The 24147-nt window shown below is 33.1% G+C and overlaps 1 protein-coding gene across 2 annotated transcripts in view; it reads right to left on the reverse strand.

Moving 5' to 3' along the window:
- Positions 1–391: 391 nt before the first annotated feature.
- Positions 392–24147, reverse strand: part of PPP4R2 (protein phosphatase 4 regulatory subunit 2) — a 54177-nt gene continuing 30421 nt past the window's right edge. For both annotated transcript variants that reach the window (XM_082697204.1, XM_082697205.1), the window contains exons 3-9: positions 17295–17465; positions 8577–8670; positions 6966–7003; positions 5799–5873; positions 5402–5545; positions 4458–4738; positions 392–4204 (exon numbers count right to left, since the gene is read on the reverse strand). In XM_082697204.1, the coding sequence (XP_082553330.1) occupies positions 3885–4204; positions 4458–4738; positions 5402–5545; positions 5799–5873; positions 6966–7003; positions 8577–8670; positions 17295–17465 (1123 nt within the window). In that variant the 3' untranslated portion in view covers positions 392–3884. The remainder of the gene's footprint in view (positions 4205–4457; positions 4739–5401; positions 5546–5798; positions 5874–6965; positions 7004–8576; positions 8671–17294; positions 17466–24147) is intronic.

The following is a 24147-nucleotide window of genomic DNA, read 5'->3' on the forward strand; positions in this document are numbered from 1 at the left end:
ACGGAATCCATTCTCTCCATTTAGGGCAATTCTACACTTCTAATCATGTAACTGTCTGAAAGAAACCTTTCTAAAATGATTCCAGTACAGATATTGTGTATCCATGCATGCAAATTAGTGCCAAGTTATGCCAAAAGAGAACTTTTTTGTAAGGTGAATCAGGACTTGTGTCAGATACCAGGTTTGAGTTGTCCATTCATGTCAGCTGCACCCTCCACGCGGAAATCCTTAAGACTTAAGAAACAGAGGTGCAATAAATTCCTGTATTAAGCTTTTTCCCTTACAGACCAGGTAATGCTTATGGATCCTAAACCGTCTAAAGTGACTGAGGAGGAGGAGTTGGGACAGAGGTGTGAACTATTAAAGAAAATAAAGTAATTCCACACATATATTCTTCTAATTTATATTTTATTGCATTATGAAAATAATACATTTGGCAAAGTAATCTAGGCTCCAAATTGAAATAAAAGAAAATTCTGAAGTGTACTGATTATTTTTTAAATGTGAAATATTAGATGTATCCTAACCAATACATACTAGCATTCTTATTAGGCCAATAATCCAATAAACCTAATTATAATAATTCCACATAAAATTACAAGGTGTTTTTGCATTCATCCATTTTATGATTAGCACAAATCTCAAGAGAACTGAGCTTCATTTGATCAAAACCAATGTAATTAAGAAACTCCTGTTCAGAAGACAACTTGAAACACTATCCAAAATTTTTATTTCCTTTGGTTCTACAAGTTGCATTTTCATCCTTATCACGTTACATTTCTCATAAACATTGTAGCAGCTATAGATTCTGCCCAGTACCTTTATAAGTAAACTAGTATATTACATTTACATTATTTGAAAAATTACTGATTTTACAAATGCAAAAATGCATAAATACATGCCTATCTACACCAGCAAAACAAAGTACTCTGAACCTCCATGCTTTAACAGGCTACACCTTCTGGCACAGGATTTCTGGAACGCCTTTCCAAGCCAAAGGGTTTAGCTCTCTGACGGGGAATTCCACTGCTCTGTCCACATTGTTGAAAGGTGTAGTTACAATAATCCCTAACTGGATTAAATTTATTTAATAATCAACATTTAAAATATGACATTTTCCACCACTTATTTCTGTTCTGCTACATTTTCAGAACTGAAAAGATGTAATTTTTAAAATGTACTAGGATATTTTTACTTTTTTAAAAGGGGAAAGTGCTAAAAACATATTACATATTATTCTCTATCCTCATCAGCATTTCAAGTTCTTTTTTTACATGTTGGGTTCAGAGTCTAGATTCTAATAGGTAAACAATCTGCTCAAGGCCAAAAAAAGGAAAAATAACATTTTTAATCACTGAGGTCTTGCTTCTCCACTTAGATCTTTAATATGACTTTGCTGATGTAAGAAAATGTGCCTAAAATCAGCCTTTAAAAAATTCACATCCAAATCAGTTACTATTACAACTGACATTTTCATTTAAGCAAAGTCTGTGTAAGTGCACCTATGCATACTTGCGGAAATCTACTTCCAAATGGGCATCAGTATCTTAAACCAGCTGAACAAGGTTTCCCAGTTTAACTACAGAAGTATTCCACCTATCCTAAAGGAGATATTCCGTGAGCATTCTACAATTATCTGTATGAACAGCAACAAGTTTGATCTATGATCAACATATGAATATCTAATAAATATTAAAACTATTAAACTATAGATTAAAATGCAGATCTCTCATAGAGTTAAGTGATGGCATTTTGGTACATTCACCATTATTGTACTTTATTTAATAAAGAAATACATTTGCCCTTGCAAAAATAGCAATTGCAAGTTTACAAATAAAACCACAGACCTCAAAGTCATGACGCTAAATCTTCAACTTATGACCAACAAAAGTAAATTGATTTGTTTACAAATGGTCCATGGCACAATTAAAACAAAAACTATCAAAAGGTCACAGGATCTTAAAGAATATGTTTATTGACAATAATTTCATAAATATCCTAAAGAAAATTTCAAAATTTCTAAAATTAAAATGTTTAAAATCTGTTCTCATTGGCAAAATATCCCTCAACAAAATAATAGGTCAATAGGTCACTACAAATGAATGTCACATTTAAAATTGGCTTCAACATTTTTGCAAAAAAATTTTTAAAAATTTACAATGTGTGATTTTTCTCCCCTCCTCCTGGGTACAGTAAGTCAATATTCAATTTTTATTTTAACTACTAGACATATTCTTAAATATATCATCAAGCTGCTGTGAACCTGAAAAGTAGTCAAAATGCAAAAGTTGTGGTCGCCACCCACATCACCCCAAAGATTATGATACAGTGTCAGAAATTGTTTGCATCAGTTTTATAAGTTCATCTGTGTACTTCAGGTATCTGAAACTAAAAAAGGGATTCTTTTGTATTTTGATAAAAATGTACTCGAATATTTCATAACATTAATATTTATTGCTTTATATGAATACTGTATTGAAAGCCCAAGCATTCAGTTTACACACAGAAATTATACAATTATATACCGCTTCACAAAGGCAGTGAACACATTACATTCTACAAAATCTACTTTACAGAAATTTAAAAATTCTAAATATCAAAAGGTACAGCTGAAGAAACAGGTATAAATTTGGCAGCCAGTAATTTTGACAGGGAAGTTGCAGCTTGCATGACTTTTAAATATGTGAATTTGAAAATATTGAGTTTAGAGTAATCATTGTGCTTTGTGTTAATCTGAAAAATATAACACTGGCTGTCGAAGAAGCATGTTCAAAAATATTTAATTCACTTCAAAATGTCATACAAATTATGGTGGTCTCTATGCACCCCTAAAGCTTCAGTCATTTAGCTCCAGTACATTACTATAGTAATATATTAATTCTTCCAGTACAGTGGGGTTTCATACCATTGACATTTGCATACTCTAGAATAATTTAGAAAGAAATGTGTAATATTCACAATGTTCAGAAAAGCAAGCAAAAGGTCAAGGAACCTGCCGGGTTCTTCTGAGATGGTCTCATGTCAGCATTCATTCTACAAAATAGTAAGCTAATGTTTGAACACAGTTTCCAAGATAAAGCGTATTTTCTCATAAATAATGAAGTCTTTTTCTCAGGCACCTCAGAAGTATACAAAAGAATTTTAGTTAGAACAGATCTCTTGGAATGTGTTTAACCTGGTATTTCAACAGACTTATTTCCAGGGTTTCACAAGGGCCAGATTTTATTTTAATTACTCAGAAGAGAAACTGAAACTGTCTTCTGAAAGAGGTGAACTCAATCATTACCAATAGAAAAAGTATTCACTGTATTCATCTCTTATAGAAACAGAAAAATAGAACATTTCCCCCTTAGAATAATATATATATATGTATATATGACTTAAAGTTCCATTGTACATAGTCAAACAATAAAATCTGGAAGCCAGCATGAAACCCTATAATTCACATGTTAAAATGTTGAAACTATGACCAAAATATGAAAACTGCTCGAGTTGTCAGAAAGAGACAAGACAGAAAGATTTCTTGCATATGTATAAACTAAATGTGATAATCTCCAAAAGGTTTTCAAAATTATAATTATTACCTTCCAGTTTAAAAACTTCAATTCTTTAAAAAAAAAAAAAAAATCTATACACAAACCACTGATTTGACAAGACCAGGAGAAGGAAAAAAAAAGAAAAAAGTCAGCGGTACGCAGGACCCAGAGGAGCTGATATTCACAGTTCTTACATGTACAACTCTTTCAGGATTTATCCCATAAAGTACTTTATTTTACAACCTGCTTCTCTTGTAAAACTAAAGGTCCACTTTATTACATAAAAGTTTTATACAGTGTAAAACCAGAACTGTATGCAAAATACTGCATCTACATGTTTCTCAATAGTTAGTCTTGTTCCATTGGTTCATCTGTGACTTCTGTGGTTTCGTCCTCATTTTCCATGGATGACTCTGAGAGAATCTCTCCAGTTTTACTGGAGTTGGATCCTACTAATTCTTCTGTCTCATGGCAATCAGAACCACTACTTACAGGGCCTGTATTTGCACTACCTTCAGAATGTAAATCTTTCTCAGCTCGAGTCAGATCAGATTCCTCCATTTGATTATTTTCCTCAGAAGTCTCTTCATTCACAGTTAAGGCATCATCAGATTCTTTTTCTTGATTTTTTCTTTCTGGGATCATTTCTCTTGATGTCATAAAAGACTCTAAAAATAAGCAAATGTTGTTGTAGTTAAATTTTATTTTCAAAATACCTCCACAGTTAAGTTTCATGAATTCTGATATTCTACAGTTCAAATCATAGCCCCTGAAACTCAGCAGCAAATACATACAGGTGGGAGAAAAGCCCAACATCAGCATTATAAGGAGTTCCATTATGTTAAATTCTTTCAGGCAAAATGAAGTACAAGAATTTGAGGATCTCCTTACTCCACCCTTTTACAGATGGTCTCTAAATACCTTCTTCTTCCTCTTCATCCTCTTCTTCATCCTCTTCTGTACAGTGCTGCCTGGTACAACTACTTTCCTTGTCTTTATCCTGAGATGATGACGATGCTTCTGTTTCTTCTACCATAACCGAAGCAATTTCACTGGAAGATGTTTGACTGGCTGTCTCTCTGACTTCGCTTTCTTTGTCAAACCTGAGTCTTTTTACCTCATGCCCCTCGGCCTCCACACCATCTTCATCAGGATGTTTATTTTTTATAGGGCTCACTGAGGAACCTTCTGATTCAGAGTCACTGTAAATGTTTTTTTAAAATGTCATTAATAAGACTGTTTTCTTCATCTTCCACATTCGCATTTTTAAGGTCTAATAATTTTTAAAACTGCATTTCAGCGTCAAAGTTAAATTATAACATCTGAACAAAGAGAAACACGAGAATAATTTCAAGGGAACCTCAACTGTGTCACAAATATTTCCCACTAGAACTAGTCAACAAGTTATATGACATTTCTGTTCAATTTCCCAGTAACTTATATGCCTTTCCATAAGAGAACTACAAGTCTTCCAGATGGACATACTCATTAAGACCTCTCACGTGTTTAGTCTGCTTTGGGATATAAATAAAAGCTTTCCTTTAATGATCTACAATGAGAAATAACTAAAAATTTTCAGCTCTGATAAACCTTTTTTCTTTTCAGGTTACTTTCAAAAACAAGAAATAGAAAGCATTATAATCACTTTACTTTCTTAAGATGCTATTATAAATTAGCAGTTTTAAGCTTCTCTAGGACTATCTTCATCATGTGCTATTGCTGAAAAAGTCCAGAAGCCATAGACCACACTAAAACCTTGCTGTGTCTCTCAAAACAACAGCATACAGTAGATAATGAGTGCTGAAAGGATAAATGCCAACCTATTTTGAAAACATTCTGTTTTTAAATATAAATAGCATACAAACCTGTGATTTTTGTCCTCATTTTGCTGTAAGTTTGACTCTTTGCTGTCTGCGCTCTCAGGCAAGCCATTTGTTGTCATGGGGACTGACAAAGAAACCTTTGGTCGATTAAGTGGCCTGGGTGTTCCAGGCCCATTTATATTAGACCTAGGATAAGATAAAGAACATCATTTTCTCATTTTGGTAAGAAGCCACCCTCCCAAGGTTTGCTTATGTGAACACATCACAGAAGTATTTACTCTAACTTTGACTTTCAAGATTTCAGGGTTACCAAATTAATTGTTCAGTATATTCTATGGCTTCCATAAAATGCCCAATTTTATTTAAGAAAATATATTGAACCTGCTTCTCAAAATTAGGAATATACAATCTCTCTGGTTATTAAAATCAATAATCTCACCGTTCAGTATAACTTGGTGAATTTCCAGGAAACATAACACCATTCATTCGATTTAAACTATTAGAATTATTTTTCCTATAAGAAAAGGAAAAAACATTATTATAGACACTTTAGTTCATTAATTTTGATAAGAGCCACAGGCCTAAAGGATCTTTTGTACAATCTCACAGTCACAGAACTTAACAGAGTTCTTTAAGAAATAGCATTAACTATCAGATTACCTTAATATCTCATTTAAAGTATATTCTTGCTAGAGTTCTAAAAACAAACAACATTATCATCTATAAAATCACAGATATTTTATAAATCCAGTGCCTTTTTTCTTTTTAAAGATAGTTTTCTTTATTTATTTGAAAGAGAGAAAGAAAGCACGTGCAGATGAGATGCGAGAGGGTCAGAGGGAGAAGCAGAGTCCCCATGGAGCTGGGAGCCTGATGCGGGACTTGATCCCACAACTCCTGGATCATGACCTGAGCCTAACGCAGTCGCTCAACCAACTGGGCCACCCAGGTACCCTAAATCCAGTGTTTCTTAACAGAAGACCTCATTCTCCTCCCAATTCCCCTTCATGGACCCCACAGTCCCAGTGGACTTTTGGCAATGTCTGAAGACATTTTTCAGGGAAAAGGGGGCATTATTAGCATCCAGTAGGTAGAAGTGTAGGACAGTGCTAACCCCACTTGAATTCCCAGGACAAACAATCGTAACAAAACATTAATAGTGCCAAGGATTGTGTCTTAAACCAACACATTAATTTGCTATATAAATCTTGACAACTGGAAATACTTTTCCATCATGAGGAGGAAAGTTTATCAAGGAACTATTCCAAACCTAGGAGTTATCCCCCAGACATGCCATGGCAAGGTATCTAGGATGGGATCTCAGGGTCCTGCGTACCATGACAGTACATAAATCCACAATCTTAAGATTACAGTAAATCACCAATCACTTTAATCCAAACCTCTTTACTAGAAAAACATACAGATGGTATCATTGGTAATACTCTACTTGAGGACTGGGTGGTAGGTTCACAAGTATTTATAAATATTTTCCTGCATCATTTCCATATAAAATAAATGTGACCTAATTTAAATACTTATATATTAGAAAATATCAGAAATTACATAATCAGCATATGCAGAAATTTTTAAAAATTTCTTTACTTACTCTGAAGAAGGATAAACACAGCTAACCACCATCACATTCTGCAACAACAAAAATTGATGCTTTAATATACAGAAAAGCACTACGACATAAAGGTTAACCATCTGTTTTTAAGCTCTCAGAATCACCCTGGCACCCCATCTATCCAATTTTACTAATACAAGAAAATAAATGGTTAAAAGTAAAAATTTTTAATCAAACAAGAGAAATTAAAACAATTAACACACTGAATCTAATAACCTACTAAACCATGTGCTCCTTCTGCCAGTATTATTTTACTTCTACTGGAGCTACTTTGGGACCCTGATATGTATCAAATTTAATACAGTGGAACTGCAGTCTTATTTTAGATAGAAATCATGCCAAGATACTTAGAGACTGAAGTATTCAGGCCGTGTATAATGAATTTCCTTAAAAAGCAGTACACAATCAAAAGTTTGTGTAGTAGTATCATACATTCAAAAAAAGAGCTTCAGACTTTTGAATAATACAATCTTCCCAGAAATACTGACTTTCCTATAGACAATATTCATTAAAAGTGTAGTATGACCCACAGGAAGTGCTTTTCAGCAGCACTTCTGCAGTCGTATTATCCAGATTTCACAGATCAGAAACTGAGACTTAGGTTATGTAACTGGTCCATGGTCATCCAAATACAAAACACTGCAGCCCTGATTTGGTGACAGGACCACTCCTGGTATGACTACTTTGATTGCCTCTTCATTCAAAGATTGCCAAAATCTAATTATTAAAAGTCCAATGAACTCAAGCCAAGTACTGATGAATCACTTCACTTTCCTGCCCTTCTGAAATCTCATTAAATCAAGGGCATGGAAACACAACAAAACAAATTAATCCAGTAAGGCCCTAAGATCGGTTGTAAACATTAAGTAACGGTTTTGGATTCCTGCTCCAAGGGTAGAATAAACTGAATATGAATTATAACCATAAAATGAACACTGGACAATGTTTTAGGATCAATCAGAGGGAATTAGCAACCTACTGGTCCAATCTTGGTTCTCACAGGACTCTCTCATTGGTTCTTCACTTCAAACAAGTCCATTTCCTACTTACTATTCCCTCAAACACCTGGATGTCTTTGTTCATCACACTGTTTCCTAGATCCAATATGCCCTTCTCTTACAACATCCCTTACCGACAAAAAACAACACTTCTTCATTCTTAAGTCTGATCTACATCTTTCTCAATATCTAAGTTAAATTTTTCATCAGATTTTCCAAAGTTGTGCACCTCTGAAGTCCAGAAATGAAGAAATGAATTCCATGGGTAATAAGTGTGCAAAACACAGCTAAAGTTAAAATATCAATTCCAGAACTTTGGAGAGCCTTTGATGCTAATGTGTGCTAGGAATTTTGAAAAGACAGTAAGCTGCATTCCCCAAACTTTGCTGATCAACAAGTCCTCCCTCTATGTCCCTTCTATTAAATCTTGCTCCAAAACTTAGTTTTTCCCAAATTAGGAAAATAATTTGGGAAAAAAACTTCAGGTATGTTTCAGGAAATCTATCTGAAGAAAAGGTGCCTGAAACAGAACTTACTCAGTGCTCTCTTCTGAAATAAAGTTTAATATAATCCCAATGATTAAGATAAATACCTTCTCTACTCCTCTGAGAAATTTGTCTGTTCCTGTATAGTTTCTCCTTGGATCTGTTAGCAATTCACATAGTCGCTGAATAGTAAAAGGGATACTGCAAAAGAATATAATTTTATAGTCTGAGGTCATTAATTATTAAGAGAATCAGAAACATTATTACTCTTACTATTTAAAGATTTATCTAGTTACCCATGTATTAAGCGATAAAAGAAACTGCTACAATAAGGAAATGAAAAGATGAGTGACTTAAAAAATACTCAAAATAATCACACCACCTATCTCTTTAACAAGAAAACCCCTAGCCTTAAAACGCAATTAAAAAAAGAACACACAAAATTTAGAAGTTTCAAAATTAATGGAGAAACATATTATTGACATTCTGAATATGATTAAAGTTTACAAGAGAGGCAACAAGAATAATAATCAAGTTACAGTTTATTAAGTACAGGAATTTCCCCTCAAGCATTCCTTTGCACATAAAGGTTTCTTTACAGTGTCTCCAAATAAAACTACAAATGTAGTATCAGACAGAACAAGGCAATGAAGACGTATGATAGAGTTCTGCTCCACAGTTAGTTTTACACACAATCTATGATTCATAAGATGTAAAATACACACAAATACAATCAATATTTTGGTAAGTGCCTTACCATAATTAAATTTTCACTTGATCATATCAAATACAAAACTGATGTAAGTCGGAACTAAAATCTTTTATAAATATTTAAAAATTTATCTCACACTTCAGCATTCCTCAGAATTACAGTCTGTACAGCCAACCTAAAAGCATTAGATAGGACAAGCTAAAAAGTACAGACATAAACTTCAGACTTCATTATATGCCATTCAGATCTATTTACTTTCCTTATAAAGAGAATTACAAAACCTCAAATTAAGAGTTAACATTCACAAAGTTCTTTACTATGTACAGGTATTTTGATATAACCCTCTCCCACAAAGGCAAGCAGCTAGTACATAATACTGCCAAGACTCAAACCCAGTGTCTCTAACTTCAAATTCCTTATCCTCCCCTCCATTATTCCAAACATACTTAAAATCTTATTTATTTTTTAATGGGACAGACCATATTTAGTCCTCATATCCTCAGCATCAACATTATTCTTATGTTCTTATAAAAAGCCAGTATAAGGTTTATAACAAATTTTGTAAAGGCATAAAGTATATGTTATTCATATGAAAACAAACATTTTACTTAGGAGAGCCCAAGAATCTATCTTGTCTCAAGTAGCATCAAAACCTAAAAATCAGAAACTATCATTCTGTCAACAAGAGACTGAGAGATAACTAAAATGTATGTCTGACACCACAAATACTCAGAAGCAACTAGAAATTACAGAACTCTTGACGTTCACCATGACTGCTGAAGAAAATTCCTTTGCGTTTCTGAGAAAGAATACGGTTTCTTGCTTTTGAAAATATGGTCAGACTGCAGTACACACACAGTCAAAACGCAGAATCTTTGAAATGGAAAAAGGAAACAAAGCACGCCAACAATGTTACTAATAATGAAACAGTTTACTGGTCTGTTTTATTCATTCCTATAAAGACACCGCATAAGTGAAAACCTATAGCTAATACATGAAACTGTTAACTGCATTAAAAAATTCAGGGAAACATTTTCCCAAGCTACATACATAATAAACAACATGAGTTTACAAAATGTCTTTCCTGAAAGCTCAAGGGCAGGATCTCCTCCTTTATATTAGTGTCAATATATGAGTTATTTGTACATATATGTATCTGAAATGCAGTACCACCACGGATTTCTGAGTATTAATGGTATACCAGCACCTCAGCCCCTTCTTCAAGTTCATTACTTTCCAAACCTTAAACACACAAACTCCACCTATCTATGTTCATCCCCTCATTAATTAACTCACTGTGATACAATCAGAAGTGTCTACATTATTAAAAAATAAACAAAATGGCACCCACTGTTAAGAATATTCAAACGATACTTAAGCAACAAATATTTCAACAGATATTATCTATGTCTTTTTCTCCAACTAAATTTCTTTCAAATACCCAAAGCCAGTATTTTCTCTTAATTTAAAAATTGCTTTAAAACATAAGTATCTTTAAATTGTCTGTTTAACAATGTTTACATGTTTTGGCTAATTTTCTTCAGGAAGGCAAGCAAAAGTATAGCCTATTATTAACAATACATGTACTGATCAATAATACTGCTTTTAGGGAGAAAAAGGTATTATGTTTGCACAGCACTGTCAGCAATAAAAGCCTATGATAAAACGTGTTTACTCCTTAGACACTTACAAGAGTTTTTGAAGGTATTTTACGAAGTGTCCAATAGATGGCACTAAAATGTCATATAATACCCACCCCCTTGCATAAGCAGGCTAAAATACAAGTATTACTTGTAAATAAAAGTATCCTTTGGAAACATTAATATAATCTTGCCAAATGCACTGACGGTCTCTTTACACAGTTGTACTTTTTAACCTTTTAGGTAATATGAAATCCTACCACAAGCTAAAATCAGAGCATGTAAATAACTACAATAAATGTCAATAAAATTTTGTACAGTGTTCTCAAAACAATAAATTTTATGCCAAGGAGGTAAGTCTGAACCTGGGGACACTTAATCTATGTTAGATCTTTTAAAGGAGGTATAAGAATAAACCAGATAACCAAATCCAAAATGAATGGTTGGTACAAAAAAATTTGTGCCAGGTTTGCTATTACTCCTTAGATAGAGCATACAAAACAGTTTATTCTAACTCCTGAAAATATTAAAACTTTTTCCAATAAAAATCACTAAATTAAGACCCTATGTGCCAAGAAGAAAAAAGCAAAAACCACACAATGAAAAATTTGAACCAGAATCCCTAAATTTGGGGAAATGGGTAAGGATGTTCATTGGAACAATATACTATAAAATAATTTAATAGAAAAACATTTGGGGTTATTTCAAATAGAATAGATTGTTTACTCTGCAATATATTACTTATTTCCCTGCCATCCTAAGATAAAAACTAAAATTACATAAAGAACTGGGTGGCGGGAAACATGGAACAGGACTAGCTAGCATTTTCAACTTCTCAACTTAAAAAAAAAAAAAAAAAAAAAAAAGGTGTGTCCACGAAATCCACTAAAACTTGGGAGGGGAAAAAACCCACATCAAGTAAAGGATCCAAAAGTAACAAGTCCTTTCAAATGGTATTACCCAGAAACACTACAGAACACTGATGTCCGATCTACTTTTGATGTTCAAATTATAAGGTAGTGTGGATAAAAAGGCATACTCATTAGCCCACTGAAAGACTGTGTCCAAGTTGAATTTATCTCTCTTGTTAAAGTTTCATGTCCATATCTAGGAAACAGGGATTCTGAACATATAATTCTCACTACTGATTATCATGAAGACTAAATAAAATATAATGTATATAAACCATTTAACAGTGCCTGAAATATTTTATAAGGTATTCATTAAATCTTAGTTCCTATCATCATCCTGATCTTAAAACCCACTAATTAATGAAGGCTGCAGAAAGCACAAACACCCCAAAGACCAACTATAGAGGAACAAAACCAAAAGTTTATCTCTTATCTTTTAAAATACTCCTTTAAATTCCAAGGAGAGAAACTAACACGTTTTACATTAGTTACAGTATCTGAATTTGACTGCAATTGTCCCCATTCACTGAATTAAAAAAAAGTATCAGGGCTCCCGGGTGGCTCAGTGAGTTAAGCAGCAACTCTTGATTTCAGCTCAGGTCAAGACTTCAGGGACATGAGATAGAGCCTGGGATCAAGCTCTGAACCGGGTGTGGAGCCTGTTTGAGATTCTCTCTCCCTCTGTATGCCCAAACCTTTAATATGCGTAAGTCTTAATGAGAATTCAGTATCATGAAAGGGGCTGAATATGAGGGAAAGACATTGAATTAGCAATCCAATGCTACTTTTAATAGAAAGAAATTTTAGACAATAAGGCCAACACCTGAAGGAAGAATTTCCTATCTTCTATTTTAAGCTGAGATTACAGTCTGACTAAAATTTATCTTAGTCTATTTAATGTTTTATCATTAAGATGTACAAATATTCTGAATATATACAGGTATTCAACTGGAAAGAAGACATTCAGAGAAGAAAAATGTGCACTTAATTCAGAATTTAAGATAAAATCAGATAACTGATTACCTTATTCCTTTCCAATGCAAGCAACTTTCCTCATGAAAAAGAGGCGAATATAAAATATAACACAGAGGCCGTTTGAGTACAAAAACTAAGAGATAACCATAAAATCAGACATCCTGTTACGAAAAATGTTAAAACAGCCAGCTCAACTTCAGTTTTACACATAAAGATGTCATTTTTACTATGTCCTTATTTTCTATGAATGGTTACATTTATACTATGCCTTAGTTAACAAAATCACTTAAATCTGACCTGAACTATTCAGGTAAAAACTAGCTTAAATTTATCTCAGTTATCACTAAGAAAATAAAATAAAATAAAAAATCTATATATATCTATCTCAGTTATCTAAGGCTGAACAAACAGGTTCAGTTTTGTTTACTCTTAAGTCCTACAAAAGTCAGAATTATCACTGGAAATATCACTGATATTATCTTTATCTTAGTATCTACACAATATCTCTATCAGTACTCAGGCTTTAGATTTGTACAAATATACACATACTTAAATATTGTTATGTATATATTTTCTACCTCAAATCAAATGTCAGAAATTGAGATTACTGAAAACATCAATGTAAAATGACAAGTACAAACAATAAAATGAAGAATTAACCTCTTTAAATAATGCTAAGTAATTATAAACTAGTATCTGTGCCACTCCCTATCCCAAAATAAGTATGTAGCAACTGTCAACACTTTCATTCAAGTTAATAATCTTTTATAATGCCTACAGTAGTCTGAACTATCCTTGTTCTGGCATCAAATCAAAAATGTCAAGAAAAAAAATCAGGACTTTTGCTTTCAATTTAAAACATTTTATTAGAACATCAAATCAAACCATATGATCAAAGGACAAGGCAAGGTGAGGTAGGAGGAGGTAAGGCTACTAAATAATTCCAATTCTCTACTAGTTATGCTAAGTGAAAGACAGTGAAGAAAATGGAAATAAACACATATAGCTAAAAGATTTAATATGTTCAACAAATACTGACACAAAAACTCTACTTCTCCTAAATAAAAATTCTCCAGAAGAGAATTCTGGAAGCAGCAATAAAACAGGTCAAAGGAAGTAAGAGAAAAAAGTAACAAATAGCTAGAACCTATTCTCTCATCTCTGAATAATCTCAAACTAACTATAAAGCAAACAATACAAAATCAAAATAGGATTATGCTTTAAATCTATGATCCAGATTTAAGAATGCAAAAATCTCATACATGACCTTTTAAAAAAGTATGAAGAGGCACACTCTCAGGTGCAGAAATTTTCAAGCGCTGTGTGTAAGCAACACACATATAAAACAATAATGTATAATATATTATTTGTTAATAAAAAATTAAAAATTAAAAAAAAATAATGTGAAAGCTTTTATGACTAAGAAAAATCTGGTCAATCATGTACATTTAAAGTAACTTTAGAGAAAAAATTCAACATTCAGAAAGACTATCATGCCAAAAGATGAAAAGCGCTCTTCAGTTGTAACCAACTGTACCTGCCTTAGAAAGATGATGTGACAATAAAGATCTTTAGGTATCTACTTTAGGTTGACTACTTTAGTCAACCAATCAGTACCTTAAACTTACTGCTTATTTAGAAAGATCTAACAACACTGACAAAGGAGAAGCAAAGACACAGTTAATTTATATTCATTATTCTTAAACTGTCAGTAACTTAGAGTCGACACATAAGTTATCTTTTAAAAAACTACTAAAAATGTAAATTACATTTCTTTCTACCCCTTGAAGTGCCTCTTTGTGTACAGCAGGAATGAACTACTACAAATAAAATACAAATATAGAAACACGTTTTTATTCCTTTCACTGATTTATTCAGTACTGTTTGAAAACCTGTTCAGGCATTCACTGTTGTAGGCCTTGTTTGGAAAAGATGGTTAACCCTGTCTTTCAGAATCTTACAGTTCAAGAAATCAAGCCAACAACTGAATGGACAATTTCCACTTCAAAGAGGGAAAATTTAAATGTTTACAATATACTAAAATAATTTTAGAACATGAATAATCTTTTTCAGGACTAAATACTATGAAGCATTTAAAAACCGAGCTTTTACTAATTAAAAGCAAAAACAATAAACTTACCAATAAGAAAATCACTCCAAAATAAAAAAAAAAAAAGGGTATGAAACCACAATTTGTAAGAGCTAATATAAGAACCTGTTAAGATGTTCAATTTAACGTGCACTCAAAGACACATAAATCTGTGTGCACATGCATGCGCTGCACACACATGACATTAAGGAATTACAGTATCCGCATTTACACACACATGAAATAATACACATTTTGCAAGGTCAACTTGACAGTTCAATAGAAATTTTAAGTATGTGTACACTGTGACATTAACAATTCCATTTCTACAAATTAAAAGCAACAACCTACACATACATTCAATGTGTGACATTTATCAACACAAGAAGTACGTACAAGGATGCTCACTACAAGCACTACTTAAAATAATCAAAAAATAAACACCCACCAACAGAAATAAAACAAACTTGTTCGTATAATAAAAAATAATGCAGTCATTTCAAATACACAGATGAACAGAAGATACCACTATAAATGCACTGATAGATGTCAAAGCTCTTCAAAAAGGAAAATACAACTAGCATATGATATGATCCCACTTTCTTTTCTTTATGTACTACTCCTGTGACATCTAAGGATCTTTTAAAAATTTTAACAAATATTTTTATAAGTTAAAAGGTGACCTATTATAAAGAGTGGTAAAGGTATACTAAGAAGGACAAATCCTCAATCTGGCTGAAAAAGACCAAAATGCTACTTGGAGCTACTACTCTTAACACATTTTTAACACACCAATTAATGAATATATTCATACATAAAAATAAAATTTAAAAAAATGAACATGTTTCAATATATCAATATAACAAAGACAAACAAGGTTAATTAAAAAACTGAAAAATACTTATCACTGATTAAGACCTCAATCCTGCCTAACTAGGAAAAAGGATTCATAAACTATTTTGAAAAATCAAATTAAAAACAATGTAAGTTCAAAATACTAATGGTTCAAAGATGAAAAATATTTTTTAAAGCAACTGTGTCTTAGGTATGCATTTAATGACCATTTAAATCATTTTCAGAAGTATGTTAATTACCTGCTTTACAAACTAATTATATTTAGATTTATTTAGTCTACATATCTGTCTAGTCAATCTTAATTTTGAAAGAACTGAAAATAATATTACTAATTCAGAATCACAACTATATTAGTTTACCATTCACAAAGCAGTAGCATATTATGACCTCTTTTACCTTGACTGAATTTTTAAATGGTAGCCATAACTTACTGAAAAGATGAGTTATAACGTCTAAGTACTATCTGTGTACTATTTATAAATATCCCAAAGAAGTATTCTTATATTGAATAATTTAGTTCAAGACTAAATCTTATGCAACGTATTTCTAACATAAAGCATGTGGCTTTGTCTGGGTATGTGCTTTTAAAAAATATTATTGACAAAAGCAGTATGTGCATACAGATAAATAATTTTCGATAGAGTGTACAGAAGTACAACAGGGTACAAAGTCAAAATAAGCGCCCCTCCCATCCCAAACCCCTAAAGGCAGCTCAAAGATAAAGCCATATATTCTACCCCAACAAAGCACTTTTGCAACATACCTAAAGCCAAAGTCTAAGAATGTGTTATTTTAAGCAAAACTCAAAACTTAAAAGCATGGAAACATGATATATAACAAAGGATTAACTGAATTACACTACCTTGTTGCAAATCCTATGTGTTTAAATATCTGAAAAGGATGAGACTGTTTATGCTATCTAATAGTTACAAATGAAACCTCTTCAAATAAAACCTATCTCAAATATGAATTCATGGTTAACATATCCACAATTCATTAAATTTGGTATCCAAATCGCTAATATCAATCTAAATACTGAACAATTCAACATCAAAAATACTTCTTCCCTTCAATAGAGAAAACTCTACAAATACCAAGAAAAATACTTAAAATGACAAAGAATATGACACACAGCAACATTTTTTAAAATAGCCATTTATTTTAATACACTGTATCTTTTAATGCAATGTTTACAAAGGGCTAAAAATGATTACTTGTTTACTTGGGAAGAGGAACTCCAAAAAAAATTTTAAATAGAAAGTCCTAAGTAATTTATACGTTCATAAATTGTCATTTTTCATTTAGAAAAATAATACTCATCTCAATGATATGCAGGTTCTAGGCAAAGTATAAAGATTTATATCACGTATAAAATGAAAAGAAAAAACTAACATTTCCTGAATGCCTCCACTGTCAAACCCATTTTAAAGTCCAAATGCCACTTACACACCCATAAACATGGTTCAAGTTAAATAAATAAATAGATACACTTATTATTTAATACTTGTAAGCTAAAAATCACTAACTACTAAATGTCACCTGAGACACAGAACTTACTTAATGGATAATCAATGATCAAAACAAATAAAAATCCATAATGTTCTGCTAAAAACTAAACCTTTAAAATAATATTAAGTGCATACCCATTAAATCCAGTGACAATTTTCAGTATTCTTTCCTTCATTTCATCAAAGGGAATATATTCGACATTTGGGTTGGGAGGACCTCTTGGTTCAGGAGCTGAAGTTCTGAAATCATCCATCACTTTCTCCAGTTTGAAAATAAAATAGCCTTTAAATTGGGACCACTGAATCCTATAAGCAAAAAATCAAACAAAACACAGTAACATGTAGCTTTACAATTCTTCAACACAAAGCACAAAACAGAATATAGGATAACACTGATGCTAACAACATTAAGATCTGAGTAAGAGGCAGTGAGAATATCTTTGTTAAGTGGCAAGTACCAGGCCTATGAATCTGACTCACAAACTCCAAACTAGTTACACCAATTCTCCCCACCCCTGATCCAAATGAAACCCCAATCTCTGTTAAAAATCTTTAAAATGAACAACCTCCAGCTAAAAGCCCATTATGTACTACGTCTCATTATTAGCAACTTTAAAACATTATTTTGACTCTACTGCTCCTAACAAGTCAGCCAGAGAGGTGTTACCAGACCATCGTAAATAGGTTATCAGAAATTGGCTCAAATTCACATTTTAAATAGGCAAGTCAGAATGACTCCAGACCCAAAGCTCTTAGTATTCAAGCTTTAATGCTTACATAGACAAATAAAGGTTTCTTGTCTTATATCTATGTTAAACAGCAAAATGAACTTCAAATTACTCTTTTCTTTTAGCTAGTATTTTCAGAATCTTCTGTCTCTTAAAGGGTACATATCATAGGTTCTATGTAACATGTATCTGCAAAGTAAAAATATATAATTTATGTGCTTTTAATATCTATTCACTTACTAGGTTAATAAGAACACCTTTTCTCCCTGTCCTTTTAAATTTTACCACTAATATAAAAACATTTTGTGATGATACCTGCCTGAATACTCGACATTCCAGGGGATCCAAGAGTCAAGAATGTCAACCATTTCCCAAAGTTGAAAGTACAAACCATTAATGGCAGCAGATACATCTTAAACAGGTGACTACTTAAGCAAAATAAGGGAAGTGTTAATCTGTACTCTCTTCCCCCATCCATAATACTACAAACTAGGGCAGCAGTTCTCAAAAATGTATTGTAAGAGGCCAAAGCCATTTCTCATAAGAATAAGAGTTGATATTTTTACTATGTTCATATTTGTCTTGATGGTGCAAGAACAGCAACAGGGAAAATGAAGACACTTAGCAGAAATCAAGCAACAGTTCCAAACTCCTATCTACTAGTCAGTCATCACCTTCTTCACCCACCAAAAATTCACAGTAAAACAAAAAAACATTTCATTTAAAGTTTAATAAAACAATAAATACTAATTTTATTAATACTCAACCTCTGAATATGCATTTTCTTAATATTCTCTGTAACAAAATGGGACAAATAATACATGAAAATGTATCAAAATATTATATACATTTCAAGGAACAATAGTTGAATATTGTTGCCAGCTGAACTAGCTGCTATCTTAGAAGGCAGTTTTTACTTGAAAGGACTGTCAAACAAGGCTTTTTTAGAACAAGAAAATTTGGTAGATATTTTTTAAGAAATGAAGGACTTCAAGAGATATAACCAGTAACTAAAATACTTGTGGCCAACGAAAAATTTGACTTCAAAACAGAAAGTGAAACTAGAAAATGTTTTCCAGTAGAAGCCTAGAAGGCTCCTGATACATTCCCAAGACATTTCGGAATCAGTCACTGTCGACTTAAACAGTACTATGTGACAACAACAACAAAAAGCTTGAACTATGTTCAAAATCAAAATATTTTCTGTCTCAAAGGTCACTATTAACAAGTGAAAAGGCAATCCCACAGAACAGAAGAAATACTTGCAAATCATCTATCTGATAAGGTGTTAATAACCAGGATATAAAAAGAACTCCTACAAATAAGCAAGTGGGGGAGGGAAGAAGGGCATAGAACACAACCCAGTGAAAAAATAGGCAAAGTAGTTGAATAGACATTTCTCCAAAGATATACAAAAGACCAATAACATGGAAAGATGCCCAACCTCACTAATCACTGGGATAATGTACATCAAAACCAAAACGTGACAGAACTTCACATCCATTAGGTCGCCTGCTATGCAAACAGCAACAACAACAAAAACAAAAACACAGGAAACAGCAAGTATTGGCCGCCAAAGCTGTAAAGAAATTGGAACCTCATACTAGCTGGAGGGCATACAAAATGATGCAGCAACTGTAGAGAAGTGTGGTGGTTTCTCAAAAATAAAAACAAAACAAAAACAAAGAATTACCAGGTGATCCAGCCATTCCCTTTCCAAGTAAATACCCAAAACATGTGAAAGCAAGGACTCAATCAGAACGTGTACACCAATTCACAAAGCAGTAGCCAAAAGGTGCAAAATACCATCAATCAACACACGAATGCATAAATAATGTGGTGTAAATACATGCAGTGGAATATTATTAGGGCTTAAAATGGAAATTCTGGCACATGCTACAACTTTGAAAAATCTTGAACACAATATGCTAAGTGAAATAAGACAGACACAAAAGAACAAATTTTATGATTTCACTTACATGAGGTATCTAAAATAGAATCAGAGGCAAGGAGTAGAAAGGCATTAGCCCAGGGGCTGGGGAAAAGGTAAGGTATTACATTACTGTTTAATGAGTACAGAGTTTCAGTATGGGAAGATTTAAAAAAGGCCTGGATATGGATAGTGATGACTGTGGCACAAGACTGTAGAAAAGTATTTAATGTCCCCAAGTTATACACTTAAAATGCCAAGATTTGTTATGTACATTTTACCCCAAAAGAAGTGTTGAAAATTGGACAAAAGATTCAAATAGGCATTTCTCCAAAGAAAATAAATGGCCAATGAGTACATTAAAAGATGACTAACATTATTATCCACTAGGGAAACACAAATCAAAGCACATTTTATAAGATACCATTTCACATCTACTAAAGGTGGCTATAATCAAAAAGTTGGGACAATAACAAGTATTGGGGAGGATGCAGGATGAAATTGGAAATCTTATACACTGTCGGTGGGAGTGCAAAATGGTATAGCCACTGTGGGAAAATAGTCTGGCAGTATCTCAGTTAAACACAGAGTTAACATGCGACTTGACAATTCCATTCTATTAAATGATTAACTTATATGGTATACAAATTTTATTAATATTAAAAAATTTTGGAGAGGATCATGCTATTTCCATGATCACATCTTCTTCCATTCCCTGCTCTATTCTGGGAAGGTTTTGAGATAAGAAAAGGTTTTGAGATAAGGTTTTGAGATAAGGAAAGATAGAGCCCAGGGTAAGCAAACTATGGGAGCTTCAAAGACTATGATATTAACTTGTCAGACAGGAATTAAGTCCCATAAACTAAATGAATTTTATACATATTGTATTTTAAGTTTCAAAGGTATCAAAAGCAGTTATTCTGAATTAGATCCAAGAGATCCAATTCAGAAGTCACTATACCATATAAAGATGAAAAACCACTTCTACAAAAATGTCAAAAACGTAGCTTTTTGTTACACTACAACTGTGACAAAAACAAAAACAGAAAATGTTTTCATGAATATTATAGAATTTGAACACAACAATAGGCCATGAGCAAATAAACTAAGGATCTTGCAAAGAAAAAGTATTTTCTTAGGAATGTACTCATTGGTTGAGTAGAAACTAGAAACAAAAAAAAACTTATTTTTCAAATGAAAATAAAATTATTCTAAGATGTTCAAAAAACACACATTTTCGGGGCACCTGGGTGGCTCAATGGGTTAAAGCCTCTGCCTTCAGCTCAGGTCATGATACCAGGGTCCTAGGATCGAGCCCGGCATCGGGCTCTCTGCTAGGCAGGGAACCTGCTTCCTTCTCTCTCTGCCTGCCTCTCTGCCTACTTGTGATCTCTGTCAAATAAATAAAATCTTTAAAAAAACAAAAAGACATACATTTTCAACTTTAAAATCAAATCAATTCCTCCACATTAATTTAATCTGCTTTGCTAAAATTAACTCAAGAATTTACTGAAATTACTCCTTAATTTTTAAAGATTTTATTTATTTATTTGACAGAGAGAGATAGTGAAAAAGGGAACACAAGCAGGGACAGTGTAAGAGAAGAACAGGCTTCCCACTGAGCAGGAAGCTCAATGTGGGGCTGGATCCCAGGACCCCAGACCCCAGAACCTGAGCCAAAGGCAGACGCTTAATGACTGAGCCTCCCAAGGACCCCACTCATTAATTTTTTTTAAAGTAACCTCACCTCCCTCCACTTTCTTCTTTCCATCTTTACTTTCATGCAGCTTCTCCTTTAGAGAGACACGGCACTAATAAAGATACCCTATGAAATATCACACAATGACCTTATTATCCCCACAGGAATTCACAAGTCTATACCCGCTCAAGGGCAGAAAATCTCCTATTTTCTCAGCGGGTTCTAGAACACTTCAGGGGCCAGTAACCACCATCTTAACTTACTGCCTCTTACAGTTCCAAATTCTATTAAGATTACTTCTACTCAGCCTCAATGGTTTCTACACAAAATCTGTGTGGGAAGCTAACACAAGAGAACACAGGAGAGCCCTACTACCTCCAGGAATAGCAAATACTACACCATATGCAAATATCAAAGGGGAATACATGAAGAATGAATGAAAAAAAAAAACAAATTTAAGAGGGCTGGGTGACAAGTTCATAACATCTTCAAAAGGTAGCTATTCAAATCAGGAGATTTTAAGTGTCAGAATTTGGGGGGCCTGGGTGGTTCAGCCAGTTGATGTCTGCCTCCAGCTCATGTCATGCTCCCAGGGTCCTGGGATGAAGTCCTCATCAGTACCCCTGCTTAGCAGGGAATTTGCTTCTCCCTCTGCCCCTTCTCCTACTTGTGATCTCTCTCAAATAAAATCTTAAAACAAAAAGTCAGAATTTTTACATGACAGGAGAGAGCAAAACCAAGTAAATTTAATTTGAATATTGAATTACATGAGCAAAAACATGTGGCAAAAATAACATATTGTGAATTGCTTACACAACATCATGACAGCATTTTTAAAAACTTTAAAATACCAATTACTAGCTCAGAAAATTTCTGTAAGTAGGGCCCCAATCAAGGGAATATTCCTTTTTCATCATGATTACACCATACCATATTTTATCGTTTAAATGAGTAAATAAAATATATCAGAGAACAGAGAGCCCAGAAATAAACCCAACACAAGGAAACATGGTATATGGGAAAGGACGGATTACTCAGGAAATACCCTAAGAAATGGTAGGACTACTACAAAATTTTACCAAAGTGTAAAAAGTATTTTTTCCAACTATATTTTAATAGCACAGTCATAAAAAATTAGAAAATAGAAACAAAATGAACACTGCCCATGAACTGTCCAGTAATTATCATTAAAATATATTTTAGTGTATTTTTCACTATTCTAATTCTTATTAAAATATGGCATTCTATTTTGATAACCCTTTTTTTCCCCTCTTTATTTACTATGGATATTGTCCCACGATCTGTAGTCTCTGGTAGGATTTTTAATTTGTATCACATACAGCTGCACCATTATTTAATAACCATTTTTAATAAAATTGATTTAATAAAAATTAAGGTGCAGTAGGGATAACTTTATACATACTTTTCTGCAAAATCTTTTTTTTAATTTTTTAATTTTTAAATTAACATATAATGTATTATTAGCCCCAGGGGTACAGGTCTGTGAGTCGCCAGGTTTATACTTCACAGCACTCACCATAGCACATACCTTCCCCAATGTCCATAACCCAACCACCCTCTGCCAACCCCTCTCCCCCCAGCAACCCTCAGTTTTCTGAGATTAAGAATAAACACAATTTTAAAAAGAGGTTTTCTTCCAGCTGATTACAATTAAAAGTAATTGTGGTTAATATCCTAATAATAAACTTTGAAGGCATCTGTTTATTACTTTAGTATAGATTCCTTAAGTGGAATTACTGCGTCTAAAATACAAGTATCAACTTCTGATAAATGTACTTTCAACAGCCTCTCAGAAATGTTGTACCACTTTTAAGCGTCATCAGGATAGAAACACCTATTTCAAAAAAAAAAAAAAAACCTATTTCATTCAAGTATTAAATTCTTTCAAAACTCCTGCATAATTTAATAGTAGAAAATCACTTTATTTGCATTTCATTTACTGCTAGTAAAATTGAGTATTTTAACCTATGTTCACTGGTCACAAGACAATTCTTTTGTGTCTGGAATAGGTCCTTTCCAATCCTCTCATCCTGGGGTTCCTCAACTTTGGCACCACTGACATGTGAGCCTGGCAGTTCTTTGTCATAGGGGAAGGTCCTGTGTAGTGTAAGATGCTGAGCAGCATCCCTGGCCTCTCTCCACCTGCTTTAAGTCAGAAGCACCCAATCTCCACCCTCTCAAAAGTTGTGACAACCATAAACATCTACAAACAATGCCAAATGTTACATAGAAGACAAAAATTGTCCCCAATTAAGCAGCACTGCCCCATCCCCACACTCCTTAAAAGAAAAAGTAAACTACTAGGCAATACAAGTATGAACATAACTTTTGAATTGCCATTTTGTACTGATTGCTTAAAAAAGAGCAACTGTTTTTAACATAAATGTTGAAGTGACACTAAAATTTTTGTCTATTTGTTCCAATTTTGAAATTACCCTTGAAATATTAACACATTTTCTTGCTCAGAAAGTCATATCTGAAGATGGCATGGTATTTACCTGCTTCAAAGCAATGAAGCTCTAACTAAATACTGAAAATGAATTTTCAAATTAAGAGTACTAAAATATCTGACATTTGTACCCATCAAAGATCCAATTCAATGGAAAAGAA

Source organism: Mustela nivalis (genome assembly GCF_964662115.1).
Source record: "Mustela nivalis genome assembly, chromosome: 1".
Taxonomy (NCBI): Eukaryota; Metazoa; Chordata; class Mammalia; order Carnivora; family Mustelidae; genus Mustela; species Mustela nivalis.